Here is a 15,832-nt window from a genome sequence, read left to right on the forward strand (position 1 = left end):
TAAAAAAAATATCGCATGTTTAGATCGACAGCAAGATATATTTTAGAAAACAATTACAAAATATAATAAATCAATTTTATCAAAAAATAAACATAATAAAAAATGTTTGATTAACAATTATATATTATTTTCAGATTTATTGTAGAAAAATAGAGCAAAAGAGATTTTTCATTGTCATATCATCATATGCAGGTTACGGCCCCAATATATAGAGTAGTTTATAGTTACACGAAGAATAAAATCTAACCAAATTAACAATTAGGAGAAATTATACATGAGTCAACAACTATTAGACCGCAAACACTAATCGATACAATATTAGTTAGAGAATAAACCACATATATCTTAATCCTTAATTTCTATACTCCGCCTCAAGCTGGATCAAGAGGATTGAGTGATCCAAGCGTGGACAACAGATGATGAAACTGTGTGTTTGGCAACATCTCAGTGAATACATCAGCAAGTTGATCATGACTTTGTGTATAAGCAATTTGAATAACATGATTCTGAACTTTGGTGACTTATAAAGTGATAGTCAACTTCTATATGTTTCGTTCATTCATGAAACACGGGATTCGCTGCGATGTGCATAGCTTGCTTGGTTGTCATAGGAAGACTAGTTGGAAAACCAAGATCAGCAAGAAGACCCTCGAGCCATATCATTTCGCAAGCAGCAGATGCCATGACATGATATTCAGCTTCAACACTAGAACAAACATGTTTTTTGCTACGCCAAGAGACAACATTACCACCAACAAACATACAATAACCAGTAGTTGATTTTCGATCAAGTGCATTTTCAGCCCAATCAAAATCACTATAACCAGTTATTTGTGTGACCGTTCTTAGCTAGGACAATCCCACGTCCAATTGACCCTTTAAAATAACGCAAGATGCGCTTGACGATAGCCAAATGAAAGATATTGTAGGAGAATGTATACACTGACAAACAAGAATTACTGCATAAGTTATGTTAGGTATAATAATGGTAAGATAAATAAGCTTACCCACCAATTGCTGATAGTCATTAATATCATGTAAAGGTGCACTTGCAGTGTCAAGATTCAACTTACTATCCAATGGAGTAAGAGTTGGCTTACAATTCGTCATCTCAACATCTTCATGTAAGTCAAGAATGTACTTATGTTGGTTAAGAAATAGACCTTTACTGGAACCTGCCATTTCAATTCCAAGAAAGTAGTTTAAGTGGCTGAGATCATTGATAGGAAAACGAGACTACAATGTGCTCTTGAGTTGAGAAATAGCATGATTACTATTTCCAATAAGAATAAGATCATCGACATAGACAAGAACAACTAATGTTTCATTTGAGATATCAAATAATGAAGAATATGTTGCACTTCTTAAGAAACCCAATTCTTGAAGAGAAGAACTCAATTTTGCATGCCATGCATGTGGTGATTGTTTTAAACCATAGGTAGGTTTGTGAAGTTTGTAGACCATGAAAGAATCTGAACTTTGTGGATCTACTAGAAGTAATTTCATGTATACTTCTTCTTCAAGATCTCCATGTAAATAGGTATTCTTTACATCCATCTGGCTCAATGACCACCCACAATTTACAGTAACAGGTAGCAAGGCACGAACTGTGGTCATTTTAGCAACCGGAGCAAAAGTCTCCTTATAGTCCACTCCAAATGTTTGAGTAAACCCTTGGGTTACAAGCCGAGCTTTATGTCTATTAACTGTTTCATCTGGAATAAACTTTGTTTTATACACCCAATGACTTCCAACAGGTTTTTTCCATTCAGAAGCTTTACAATAGTCCAAGTTTGATTTTCGGACAGAACTTGAAGCTCTTCATGCATAGCCTTTTTCCGAACTTCTTAATTGTTTGCTACATAGAAGTTTTTTGGCTCATGTACACTAGAAACGGCAAAGAGAAACGCTGCATGACTTGAGGATAATCGCTGATATGTAACATACTTAGATATTGGATGACAAAGTGAACAAGTAACCAAGTCTTGGAGCTTTGATGGAGCACGATTTCGAACAAGGTGGGCCTGTGAAACACCTTCACATATAGGAGACAAAAGGCTCAACTTGTAATGGTTGTTCTTGTGAGAAATCAATTAATTGAGGTTTTGAATCAGCCTGAGCTGTATTTTTTTCTAAACTTTTACCGGCAAATTCTGATATTGAAATAGGAGAAAGGTTGTCATTGCTAGCTTCAACTAAAGTAGGAGATGAAATTGAGTTAATAGATAATTCATAACCTGCACAAGGCAAAGCAAAAAATACCCTCCAAAGAATCTTGAAAGTTAGTATAGAAAGGAGTTGTTTATGCAAATGGAACGATTGTTACTCATACCATGTGTACACTGGGTTGCTAGTATGTAAATTTGTCCGTGTTGAGGGTTGGTTCATTCTCCAATTTGATGATTATTTAGTTTTTTTTTCTGTTCTTGAGGGTTATGTTCGGCCCCTCTTGTACTATATGTGTGTGTGTGTGAGCATTTAACAAATGATTAAGGTTTACAAAGTGTGTCAGCTTTTGTATATCTTATATGCTCTTAATTCAACTGAAAAAAAATATATAAATTACTTTTGACAATCATATATTAAAATCATCTAATAGGTATAAATTTGGTAGTAAAAATTTGACTTTGTAATTTCAAAAGAGTGTGGAGTTTAAATTCCATAAAAAACAATTATAAAATAACAAATAAAAATGTATCCTTTCTTCAGCATTATCTTAAAAATATACATAAATATAATATTGCAAATCATAGTTTAATAATTTTTTTGAAGTTATTGTTAAAAAATTATATAGTTTAGTAAAGTTGATTATCGTAGATTTCAATCTTATAATATTCGCAACAGATGAGTTGGAGACCTAATCAACTACTAAAATTTATGCTACAAACATATTCGGTATAATTCACAAAAATCAATATTTATGTATGTATTTAATTTTATAATGGTATAGTGACATGTTTATTGATAAGTTATAGTGTTTAATTATTAATAGAAAAACCGCATAGAGGTGAATAGATAGAATATAGAGAGGTATTAGTATTATTATTATTATTATTATTAGAGGTGAATAGATAGAATATAGGGAGGTATTATTATTATTATTTTATTATTATTATTATTATTATTATTATTATTATTATTATTAAGAGATATAGTAACTAGATCGTAATTTTGAAGAAGTCCCAGCTAAATAATAAAAATTTTGGAGATATATTGAAATATAAATTATAACAATATTCCCTTTATTCGAAAAATGCAACACTACTAGATATAATCTCTCAGATCAAAATGATCCGGAGGGTCCACCATATTCCCATCCTTGCATATTATTGAAGCCCAACAAATCAGGTTGCAACATTGGATTCTGAAAAAATTCTGCCGGCATCATTTGAGCTTGTTCAGTTTGGGTAGGAGCATCCAGATTTACAAGTTGATCAGCTTGTTGACCAACATGTTTATTCACCTCCTCCAATGCAGCCTTCAATAATTCAAGTTGAGCTTGGTTCAAGTTCAACCCATCAATGGGAGATGTCCACCAAGACGGATCCTCAATTATCCTGCACAAATGACTCAGATCATCACCGCGGCGTTTCTCGATTTCCAGTGCATCATTGAGCAGAGTCAGTTCAGCATTGCGCCCACGCGCACTAGCATTACGAGTAGCCTCAATGAATTGCCTTATGCCATTGATTGGAGGTTGGACCCCTGAGAGAAAACGTTCTATGATCGTATAAACGTCCGGGTGACCAAAAGAAAATACCTTCCCACTAGGGGAAAACACAATTAGTGCAACATATGCACCACAAAGAGCAAAAAGCTCATTGGCTTTCTTGATGAGGCCATTGCGGCGCTTTGAGAAAGTGACATGCAAGTCACTTTCCTTGCTTATCTTTTTCATGTCAACTTTTTGTCGACCTCGGGTTTTCTTTCCGCTTGACATAGCTGAAGCACAAAATTAAAGGAGAGTAGAAGGGTGGATGTGTTTATGACTTTAAAGTAACAAATGACACATTGAAATAGGGTATGAGGGGGGTGATTTTATAGCCAATTTTTTTTTTTTTTTTTTTGTATATTCTTACTCATATTATGACGTGGCTTAACACACGGTTCTCTTTTTTGAAAGGTTGCCCCTTTTTACTATTAAAATACTCATTCTGATCCTTATTATAAAATAAAAAAAATTGCTTTTTAGATTCATAGAATGTTTAATGTATCTAGACCATATTATAAACTATATACATCAAACATTCCATGAATCTAAAAAACAAATTTTTTCTTATAATATTTTTTGTATCGAGATTTCATCAAATCTCATTTTTCATAGCTTATATGGAAGGTAATTCAATGTAATCTCATTTTACATTAAATTATGAACACCTAAAAATATATTATATAAATAATTATAACATATTATAATTTAAAAAGGAAAATCATAATTTTTTAAATAATTTATTACATTACATGTATGGAAATGTTATTATTTTTTATAAATAATTAAATATGGCGCATAATTGTTTATTTATCATTTAACGTCAAATGCCATCATGCTAACCACAAACAATATTTTCATATAAATAGGTATTCCCTCCGTAACACTTTAGAATATATTTATTTTTTTGGATAAATGGAAATAGAATATATTTATTGAGCATCACATATAATTTAGTGACCAATTTTTAAATTTAAAATATGCTAATATAATTATGTTTGATATTAATTTATATAAAAAATAAGATAATACTCTCTCCGGATCTTAATACAAGAAAAATTTTACTTTTTAGATTTGCTGAGAATTCAATGTATTTAGCCCATATTATTGACTAGATATATTAAATTCTCAATGAATCTAAAAAACAAAGCGGAGGAAATAATTTAGAAGTTTGAGGAAACATAATTTTAAATGATTAAACTTTTGCTCCCTCCATCCTTAATTATAAGAAAAAGTCAACTTTTTAGATTCATTAAATAATTGATATATCTGAGTTAACTTTTTAGATTCATTGAATAACTGATGTATTTGACTTATATTATAGACCAGATACATCAATTATTCAATGAATTTGAAAAATAAACTTTTGCTTATAATTAAGGATCAAGGGAATAATGGAAAAACCCCAACCCTTTGACGCGGAGCAGGACAACCATATTAAAACAAACGATGACAACCACCTATGGAAGAAAATCGCATGGAAGCTTGAACCGCTCATCGCGGTATAAGAAGAAGTGTGTTCTAATGTATAACATATATAATAAGGAATAAGAAGATTGACACAAAAATTTGTCCTGATTCATTTATTATGGGCTAATCCGATCCGATCCTTGAGATTATCCAATATGATTCTTGAGATTCTAGACCATATTGGATAATCTTTGGATAATCTTTAGGTCACTTGACCTATAAAAGTTTTGCAAAACCTCTTCAAATTGAAGTGCCTCAATCCTCTTCAAATTTAACTTTTTGTGAGAGAAAGTTTTAGACATCAGTGGCAGAAGAGGAGATGCAGAGGAACAAGAATTACACTAATTAACCATTAACCATAAAACAAAAGTAAAAGTTTTACTATGTTAAAAAACAACTAAACACAAACAAAAAAAACCTATGAGTCTGAACCAAACCAGTAAGATACAAATCTAAAGACTACATTCATTCCATATATCAACATATATCATTACAAACACAACACTTAAACAAGTACTAATTTAACACTATTCATTTGGTTAAATTAGCAACTATAGTGAACATTTTGTGCCAAATAAACCAAATGCCAAGTAAGAGACATGAGATTGAGGATGTTTAGAAAGGAAGAATATGAATTCAATTTCTTCAGCTTGTTATTAAGCTTCATTATCTTTGTTCTAACAGCATCATCATGTTCTTTCCTTTCTGTGAGAGATTCTGTTCTTTCTGTAGTAGCAACATTGGTAATAGTTGCTGTTGTTGATGATTTTTTGGGATCAGGTGAATTTTGATGCTCAATAGTTGTTAGATCTTCTCTTCCTCTTCCTTCTTCTTTCTCCATTTTCATCCTTTCAAACATTAACTGATCATTGAAAAAAACAACAAATCAATGTATAAGTCATTATCAAGCATAATAAGTTTCTAATATTTGAATGTTAATTAAGATAAAACTTTTACTAAAATAACTTGAGATGCAGTAAAAATGCTTCAAATCTATCAAATATCCCCTAATCTTGAAGCATTAGTGAAATCAAATTCTAAACAAAATGCTTCAAATCTATCAAATATCCCCCTAATCTTGTTATTAATGCTCGAAGGAGAAAAGATTTTCACATCAATTTGGAACAAAGTTTCTATGAAAGTAAAATAAACTAGCTAAATTGGTATAGTTTTTTTTGTCAGGGAGTATCATAGTTCGAATTTCTGTGTCCCTACTAACTGATCTATGTTTCATGGAGACAAATTAACATAGAATTTGAATCAATCAAATAAATTAAACCGCCTAACCCAAAAAATGAGAAAATAGGATTCACACTTTTACAATATCACTCAACCAAATCACACCATTACACTTCAATAATTAAGTCATACTATTTCGGTTTCTTATGTAATTTTCTGTCAAATTACACCACTACACCTCACCTAAAGTTAGTTATGTGACATGACAGAATGTTTCATTTCTATTGGATGTCAGTTCCCAAAAAAAATATGACTACTTGTGATCATGAATTGAACATAGACATAATAGTAAGAATCAAAACTCAAAACATGGAAGAGAGTACATACCTTAGTGGCTCTAGGCTCCAAGTAAACAGAATTAACAAAAATAGTCAAAAGAGAGCCCAAAAGATTCCAAGCTTGCAAAACACTACCACCACCCTTATTATGTCTCATTCCATGTCCAAAAACATGTCCCAACAAAGCAACCAACAAACAATAACCCATAGCTCTAAAATAAACAGGATAAATCTTACTCTGCACAACAGCAAATTGTTGTCTAGGCATAACCCTAGACAAAACATAACTAGAAACAAAAGTTATCCAAACACACATTCCATACCCACTTGCAAATCCCAACAAATTAGCCACACTCATCATAGATTCAACACTTTCTAATGATAAAAATGCAATCTTTTTCACTCCTTCTTTTGCTTCTGTCATGTTATTCACTACATGTTCCTTAAGCGTTTGACCCGTTTCTTTCCCTTTTTCTAATGACCCTTTTGTGTATTCTTCAACATTTTCTTTAACATTTTCAACCGCATCAAAAACATTGTTACCAACTTGTTTTGTGATTTGTTTCTTTTTGTCTATTGTTTCTGAAGCTATGTCTTTTGTTTTCTCCATAGCGTTTGTGATTTTTTCTTTGCATTTTCCATATGCATCACAAATAAGCTCTTTAGCATCTTTAGCATTAGGAGTATGAAGATTATATTTTGATGATGTTGATGAATCTTGTGAAATTCCTTGACCCATGTTTGGAAGAACAGAAGCTGTTTGTTTGATTCTGTCTTTGGTGTTTTCTATGAAACCTCCTGAATCTATGTTTGTGAAATCATTCTGTTGTTGGGATTGTTGTTCGGGAGGTGAGATTGAGATTTTGGTGTTTTGATAACCATCTTGATCATATTCAACAACAACAACTCTGTGTCCTTCTTTGACAATGGTGTTTGGTTGTTGTTGTTTTGGATTTGGAGAGAAAATGCTTGCTGTTGTGAGTGAAGTTATGAACAAACTCAAAGCTAAAAGGTTCATCATTGTGATGTTTGTGTTTTGTTTTTGTTCTTTGATGTTGTTTTGGTCTGATTTGGGATTGAAATTTGTTTTTGGTGTTTTTTTCTTTGTTTTTTGAGGATTTTGAGGATTTGTGTTGGGGAGATTTGTTCGGTTTTATGAAGTTTCGTTTTGGGTGGTGGTTAAGTGCCACGTTGCGTTTGTGAAGTGGAATGGGAGAGTGACACGTGTGATGAGAGTTTGACTGTTGGACACCTGTCATACTTCGTGTCAATTTGGAAGGATTTGTTCGGTTTCAGGAAAGGGAGCTTCTAGGGTGAAGTCACAAAACTCACTTCTTAAAAGAAGTCAGGTCAACTGTCCAATGGAAAGATAGTTGATTCCACATCAGCATTAGTGTGTAATGAAGGTTTATGGTGAGTCTTTTAATGAAAGTTTTACTTATTGCATATTAGTCCTTGTTTTAATTAAAATTATTGTAATAATTAAAACTTATTTTATTTAGATTTAAATCATAAAACTAATATCAAACTCTTAATTTATTTTTTTAAAGTCCAAATTCCCTCATTATCTCTCATCTCCATTCATCATATGTTCATCATTCATCACCCAAAATCCTCCATTTTCATTGAACAACAACAAAATGAAACTTATTCTTTTGATGTCTGGATAATTGCAAAAGCAAACCCCAGATCTAGATCTGTAGCCCAAAGGAGAGTGAACTCAAATTTATTTTGTATCAAGTTTGACAATTCCAAACACTTTTTCCTTCCATGTTTAGATTTGTCATCAAAGTGTAACCAAAAAAAGATTTTTCATCCAAAATCGATTATGAGATTCAAAATCTAATTAAAGTTATGATTTGAAGCTACTGCGTTTACTGGAATCGAGGCTGGTACAACGCGGGTTTGAAACCGGGTCGGAGTGACCCGGCTGAAGGTTGAAGAAGATTAATTTAATATGTTTACGCTACGTTTATAAATATTACATAACGCATATGCAATAACATCACGATCACTTGGCGCAGCGGTTAAGGCGTTATTCGGTTCCCAACATGTCGTGTGTTCGAATCCTGTTGGAACCGTTTTCGTAAATTATATTTTTTTAAACAATATTGATAAAAATACAGCGAAAAAAAATTGCAAAACACTGGTATAAGCAAGATTCGAACAGGAACCTTAGACAACAAAATCAACAACACTTACCAGCTTGGCAGGAAAAGATTCTTGTTAAGCTTATACAATCCATATGTACATATTTCTGTTAAGTTGTGTTGTACCATTTTTACATTTTAATCATGTCTATACGGATTAGAATTAATTGATTATAACGTAGTTGCAGCATATTTAATTAAATACAATTATAGTATTTTTTTTTTACAATAAAAATTATAGTACTTCTCTCTTTAACAATAAGACTTTTCTAAAAGATTTGTAAAGATTAAGAAAGTGGATTGTAGTATTAAATTTGTTGACGGGTTAATATTATTTTTACAATTTTATCATTCAAATGAGATAATGAGTTAATATATTTTTAGAGTTTTTATTACATTTTGTAGTTAATGAGTTATCATTTGAAGCACGATTAACCCTGACGGACGGTTAAACTCTGATTGAAGATGATGAATTAAAAAGTATATAAATAAAGTAAAATTTAAAAATAAAGTAAGATCATACTCTGGTTCAGTTGAAGCACTATTAACCCTAGATTTTGACGTAATATTATACTCTGGTTCAAATTGAAGCACTATTAACCCTAGTATTTGACTCGTAGTTATAATTTGGCTGAAGTTAATAACTTAAAAATTATATAAACAGAGTACAATTTTACTAAATAAAATATAAAATAACTTAAGATTATACTCTCGCTCATCTTAAGCACTATTAACCCTAGTTATAGATTGAGCATTACACTCCAATTTAACTGAATGCACTATTAACTATAAACTTTGGTTGAGGGTTATACTCCGATTGAAGTTAATGACTTAAAAACTAAATAAATAGAGTATAATTTAAAAATAAAGTATATTTTTATTTAAGATTGTATTTCGATTCAACTGAGGCACTATTAACTGTAGACTTTACTATGCATTCGGAGTCCGATCGACACTCTTATTACAGTTTGTATATGCATTCGGAGTCTGATCGTAAAAATTCTGATTCTCAATTATTTTTCAGTCCAATTAGGTGGTATTGATAAAATTATTGAATGGTCGGATTGATAAAATTTGAAATCTGCAGTCAGTATCAGTAATTTTAGTCAAACTTCACATCCCTTTCATATAAACTAGGTTTCCTTCGACACTCTTATTGCAATCTGTTTATGGATTCGGAGTCCGATCGTAAAATTTCCAATTTTAGATCGTTTATCAATCCAATTAGGTGATATTGAACGGTCGGATTAATAAAATTCAAAATATGCAGTAAATGTTGGTAGTTTTAGTCAAATTTCACGGCCCTTTCATATAAACTAGGTTTGCGTTGACACTCTTATTACAATTTGTCTATGCATTCGGAGTCCGATCATAAAAATTCATATTCTCAATCCAATTAGGTGATATTGAACGGTCGGATTGATAAAATTTGAAATCTGCAGTCAATGTCAGTAGTTTTAGTCAAACTTGACAGCCCTTTCATTGAAACTAGGTTTCCTTCGACAATCTTATTGCAATCTGTCTATGCATTTGGAGTCCGATCGTAATAATTTCAATTCTCAATCGTTTGTCAGTCCAATTAGGTGATATTGAACGGTCGGATTGATAAAATTCAGAATCTGCAAAAAATGTCAGTAGATTTTAGTCAAACTTCACTGCCCTTTCAGAGAAACTATGGTTTTGATGACTTCCTTATTAATTAAATTTATAAAAATAATATTAACATTTAATTCAGAATAATCAATTTTGATAAACAATAAGCAATTAATTTTAATGCATACATTACATGATTAAATTTAAAATTGACAAATATTATATATTAATTCTAACAGCACAGTGAAATAGACATATTCGTCTTCCATTCCTTCAGCGCGCGCCAATGCCTTTTGGGCCGTTCATTGTTTCTTTTTTGGGCTTGGCCCAACCACCTCTCGATTCTATTTCGCGCTTTCGATAGCCTCCTAGTATAACCAAAACTGGACGCGTTCTCCATAGCTCTCGAAACGCTCTTTGGCTTCGACATAATTAGCTCTCGACACCAACTTTGAAAGTTCTATTTTGACAATATAACCTCCAAATAAATATTGGACCCACCAATTATATTTAATTGATAAATACCAAATTTATATCCAACAGTATCTTTTAAAAAAGGAAAATGCTAACTGGTGCCCCCGGGGCACTGGTTAAGGTAACTAAAGGTAGTAATATTATCTTGAAACTTGTGAAATCAACATCTTAAAAGTTTAAATTTTTGTTTTTTCAATGTCATTTTTTTCTTTTCTTTCCCTTTTTTCTTTAAAAAATAATTTGTGATGTTTGATGAATAATTGAAATTAAAGAAAGGAAAAAATGGAGTTCGGTGAGGAAAGGAGAGTAATTCAGAATCTTGTGCAATATGGAAGAAGAATAGTCTTTTGTTCTCCAACTCAAAGCAAAACAAATACTCCATACACAATCAACCTCTTTGTATTCTCTTTAATCTTAAAAAAAACTTGGGAACCGGAAAAATTAGCTTAACTCACAAAGCAGTATTTAATAAGACAACTTTGTCAGTATTGGGAGAAGAAAAAACTCACTAATTAACCATTGAAATGATTAAAAAATAAAAATAAATAAATTGTGAGAAAGACAAAATAATCCACCGATTTAGTGATTATGTTAGATAAGTTAAAGGTAATTTCGAAAATTAGGGAGTAATCAAATTTATTATAGTAGTAGTAGAAGATAAAATTAATTACCGTTATTTTCCTTAGTTCACCTCGATAAACATTTTAAAATCTCTAATTTAAAGGTATTTAGTGTCATTTTCAAAATTAATTGTCCAGATTTTATTTTTTAAATAAATAAATAAATTCAAATTAATTAATCAATGAATCACATATTCCAAGTACTAATATCAACCAAAGGTCAATGTTTGGTTAGTAGCAACTTTGAAGAAACCAAACCCCTCCTTCCTTCTTTTCAGCTTTACCGAAAAACTCAAAGATCTCATTTTCATTCTTCATTTTATTTTCTTCGAAATAGTTTTTTTTTTTTTAAACAATTCAAAACAGGTTTTGTTATCTATTAAAAGTGCTTCAGTTGAATCGAATTATAACTCTCAGTTAAAGACTTGCAACGTGGTTAAAAGTAATAAGGATAAATTAGTAACTTTGATTGTAATCGATTTTAATATATTACTCCCTCGTTTCAAATTACTTGTCGTTTTAGAGAAAAAAAATTGTTTAAAATTACTTGTCGTTTTGATAATTTAAGGTTATATTTTGTCTATTATACCCTCATGTAAATTTCAAATATTTAGGAGTAGTTGTTGAAACTGAAATTTTTTTAATATATATATTGATTTTTTTTTTAATTGCATTTGAATTATTTGTTTTTTTTTTTTTTAATGTTATGCAAAAGTGGAAATTGAATGATTGGAGGGATTAGAAAGTGATATAGGCGGGATAAATGAAATTTAATTGGGTAAGCGGCATAAATGAAATTTAAGTGCTATGTGATGTGATTTAGGCGGGTTATATTGAAATTTAGGTGCCTAAATGTGTGCAGATTATATTTTGTTTTAAGTTGTCCATCGTGTACAAGTAGCGATTTATATTATAATCGGTACGAATTTTACAAAATTTATCGTTTGATTTAAAGTTTATATCATATAGATCATCTATAAAAATTTTGAAATTTTTTTGAAAATCATTTGCTATATTATTGACACTCATCAAAATTAACGGTATTCAATAAAAACCCATAAACCGTTAATTTTGATGGGTCTCAATAATATATCAAATGATTTTTAAAAAAATACAAAATTTTTATAGATGATTTATATGATATAAACTTTTAATCCAACGATAGATTTTGTAAAATTCGTATTCGTTATAATATAAATAGCTACTTGTACACCATGCACAACTTGATGGACTTGTTAATGTTAGACAAAGTCTTGTCTTAATATATACTTCATCCGGTCATTATTATAAATAAAAACCACTTTTTATTTCATTGATAAAGTAATGTACCTGATCTATATTATTGACTAGATACATTACTTTCTGAATGAATTTAAAAAGTGATTTTTTACTTAAAATAGTGACTGAATGGAGTAAAGGATAAATGATTATTTTTTTTTTATTATCTACTTTTTACCACTTTAATTCACTTGTTAATTCATTCACTTTAATAATTAAAAGAATTTAACATATAACATAGAATTTAACATAATTTCAATTCTCAATCGTTTGTTAGTCAAATTGGGTGATTTTGAACAGTTAGATTGATAAAATTCAAAATCTGTTGTAAATATCGGTAGTTTTAGTCAAACTTCACGACCCTTTCATAGAAACTAGGTTTCCGTTGACACTCGTATTACAATTTGTCTATGCATTATGAGTCCGATCGTAAAATTCTGATTCTCAATCGTTTGTCAGTACAATTAGGTGATATTGAACGATCGGATTGATAAAATTTGAAATCTACAATCAATCTCGATAGTTTTAGTCAAATTTCACGGCTCTTGCATAGAAACTAGGTTTCCGTCGACACTCATATTACAATCTATCTATGCATTCGGAGTCCGGTCGTAAAAATTCCAATTCTCAATCGTTTTTCAGTCCAATTATGTGATATTGAACGGTCGAATTGATAAAATTTGAAATTCGCAGTTAATATCGGTAGTTTTAGTCAAATTCACGGCCCTTTCACATAAACTAAATTTCTATCGAAAATCTTATTACAATATGTCTATGCATTCAGAGTCCGATCGTAAAAAATTTATTTCTCAATAGTTTGTCAGTCCAATTAGGTGATTTTGAACGGTCAGATTGATAAAATTCAAAATATGCAGTAAATTTGGGTAGTTTTAGTCAAACTTGACGACTCTTTCATAGAAACTAGGTTTCCGTTGACACTCGTATTACAATCTGTCTATGCATTGGGAGTCCGATCGTAAAAATTCCGAATCTCAATAATTAGTCAATACAATTATGTGATATTGAACGGTCGGATTGATAAAATTTGAAATGCGCTGTTAATGTCGGTAGTTTTGGTCAAACTTCACGGTCCTTTCATTGAAACCAGGTTTCTGTCGACACTCTTATTACAATCTATTTATGCATTCAGATTGATAAAATAATTTGCCAGTCCAATTAGGTAACATTAAACGGTCGGATTGATAAAATTCAAAATTTGCAGTATATGTCAGTAGATTTTATTCAAACTTCACGGTCTTTTCATAGAAAATAGGTTTTCGATGACTTTCTAATTAATTAAATTTATATAAATAATATTGACATTTAATTCATAATAATTAAATTGCATAAACAATAAGCAATTAATTTTAATGCATACATTACATGATTAAAATTGAAAAATATTATATATTAATTCTAACTGCACATAGAAATAGAAATATAAATATATATATATATACACAGAGTGGATACGCATATCAAATACTACTCATAGCCAAGTGGTTAACTCATTATCCTAATTTCTGCATGTTGTGTGTTCGAATCTTGTATATACCAAAATCCTGGGTTTTTGTTTTAATTTTCATATGTGGCTGTTTTTTAAAAAATTAATTCAAAAAACGTGTGTAATGGGAATCGATCCCACAATCTTGGGACTAACAGTTAAGCACAAGAACCATTGTGGCACACAAACAAGTAATGTTGGTTCCTGCATTACTTGATATTTATAAAAGCAGCGTTTATTAAAATATATTAAATTAATCTTCATCTTCAACCTTCAGCCGGGTCACTTCAACCCGATTTCAGACCCGCGAATCCAGCATAAAACCCGACGGTTTCAAGCCATTTAAACGTAAAAAAATAACAATTAATTATCAGAAACATCACAGATCTATTATCAGACGATGATTTCATACCAAAATCTATTATTTTTCATACTATTTAAATGATTTCATACGAAAATATATTATCGGAAATCACAGATCTATTACCATTTAAATGATTTCATACCAAAACATCACGGATCTATTATCGGACAATTAATTACCCATTTAAAGTTTCATCCTTTTGTGATGATGAACTCAGATCTATTATTTTTGTAAAAAAAAATTATGTTTTTTTTTTTTTGTTTTTGGTAAATCCATAATTTGTTTTGTTGTTGATGAAGTTGAAGATAAAGAGGAGGATGAAGAAATGTTTTATTTTTACTTTTATTTGTAAACCCAGATTCGCTGGATTATAATGGAAGAAGAAGAGATGTTATTTTTTTTAATAGGAATGAAAGAAGAAGAAATTTGTTTCTTTGTTTATTATAACAATTATAACTATAAAATTATAAGTTAAAAGACAATATAAGTTTGGGATAATTTTGTAAGTTTTAATTTGTTAGGGACTTAATTGTAAGGAGATGTATGGTAAGCCTTCTATACCATATAATCCTATGTGGCAGTTGACCAATTCAACTGTTTGATTAATTGGCCACAGTGGCAACTTCTTTCAAGAAGTGAGTTTTTTGACTTCTTCCTAGAATTTTCCTTCAGGAAAAGTCGAGATGCTTAAAAAGGAAATTTTATTTCATTTCAGTTGCTCTGTCATCGGAGAAGTAGAATACCCTATTTTACATGTTAAGATTTTCAAAAAAATATCCTGAAATCGGGGTAATTGACGTTAGATTTAGTAAGAATGATTATGATTCGATCTCTCATAATCTATGAAGTATGGATTCTGATATGGACATCGCGACACGACACTGATACCAACATAAGGTATTTTTTTTTTGACATAAGTTAGACATAGGCAGACGTGAAACACGCTTGCCTGACCCGCTAATAGTAAATAAAATAAATTTTTTATCATCAACATGTTTCTCGTGTATAATAATTTGTTTAAAAATTGCATAATATTTAATTAAATTTTTTTTATCAACAATAACTTGTTCTCCATGTATAATAGTTAATAACATGTTCCTCATGTATAAAAAATTTGTAAGGACCAAAACATGCCGATTGTTTTTATACGGCT

General features: G+C 30.5%; 2 protein-coding genes across 2 annotated transcripts; both read right to left on the bottom strand.

The window, feature by feature from the left end:
• Positions 1-3,189: 3,189 nt before the first annotated feature.
• LOC123919692 (agamous-like MADS-box protein AGL62) lies at positions 3,190-3,964 on the bottom strand. The gene has a single exon (XM_045971679.1). It carries the CDS (start codon positions 3,938-3,940, stop codon positions 3,284-3,286), a length of 657 nt encoding a protein of 218 aa, XP_045827635.1. The 5' UTR covers positions 3,941-3,964; the 3' UTR covers positions 3,190-3,283.
• A 1,662-nt stretch (positions 3,965-5,626) lies between these two features.
• Positions 5,627-7,870, bottom strand: LOC123919693. The gene is made up of 2 exons (XM_045971680.1): positions 6,746-7,870; positions 5,627-6,041 (listed from the first exon to the last, which is right to left on the bottom strand). The coding sequence occupies exons 1-2, from the start codon at positions 7,715-7,717 to the stop codon at positions 5,724-5,726; spliced, it is 1,290 nt and encodes a 429-aa protein (XP_045827636.1). The 5' UTR covers positions 7,718-7,870; the 3' UTR covers positions 5,627-5,723.
• Positions 7,871-15,832: the final 7,962 nt, after the last annotated feature.

Source organism: Trifolium pratense, linkage group LG4, assembly GCF_020283565.1.
Source record: "Trifolium pratense cultivar HEN17-A07 linkage group LG4, ARS_RC_1.1, whole genome shotgun sequence".
NCBI lineage: Eukaryota > Viridiplantae > Streptophyta > Magnoliopsida > Fabales > Fabaceae > Trifolium > Trifolium pratense.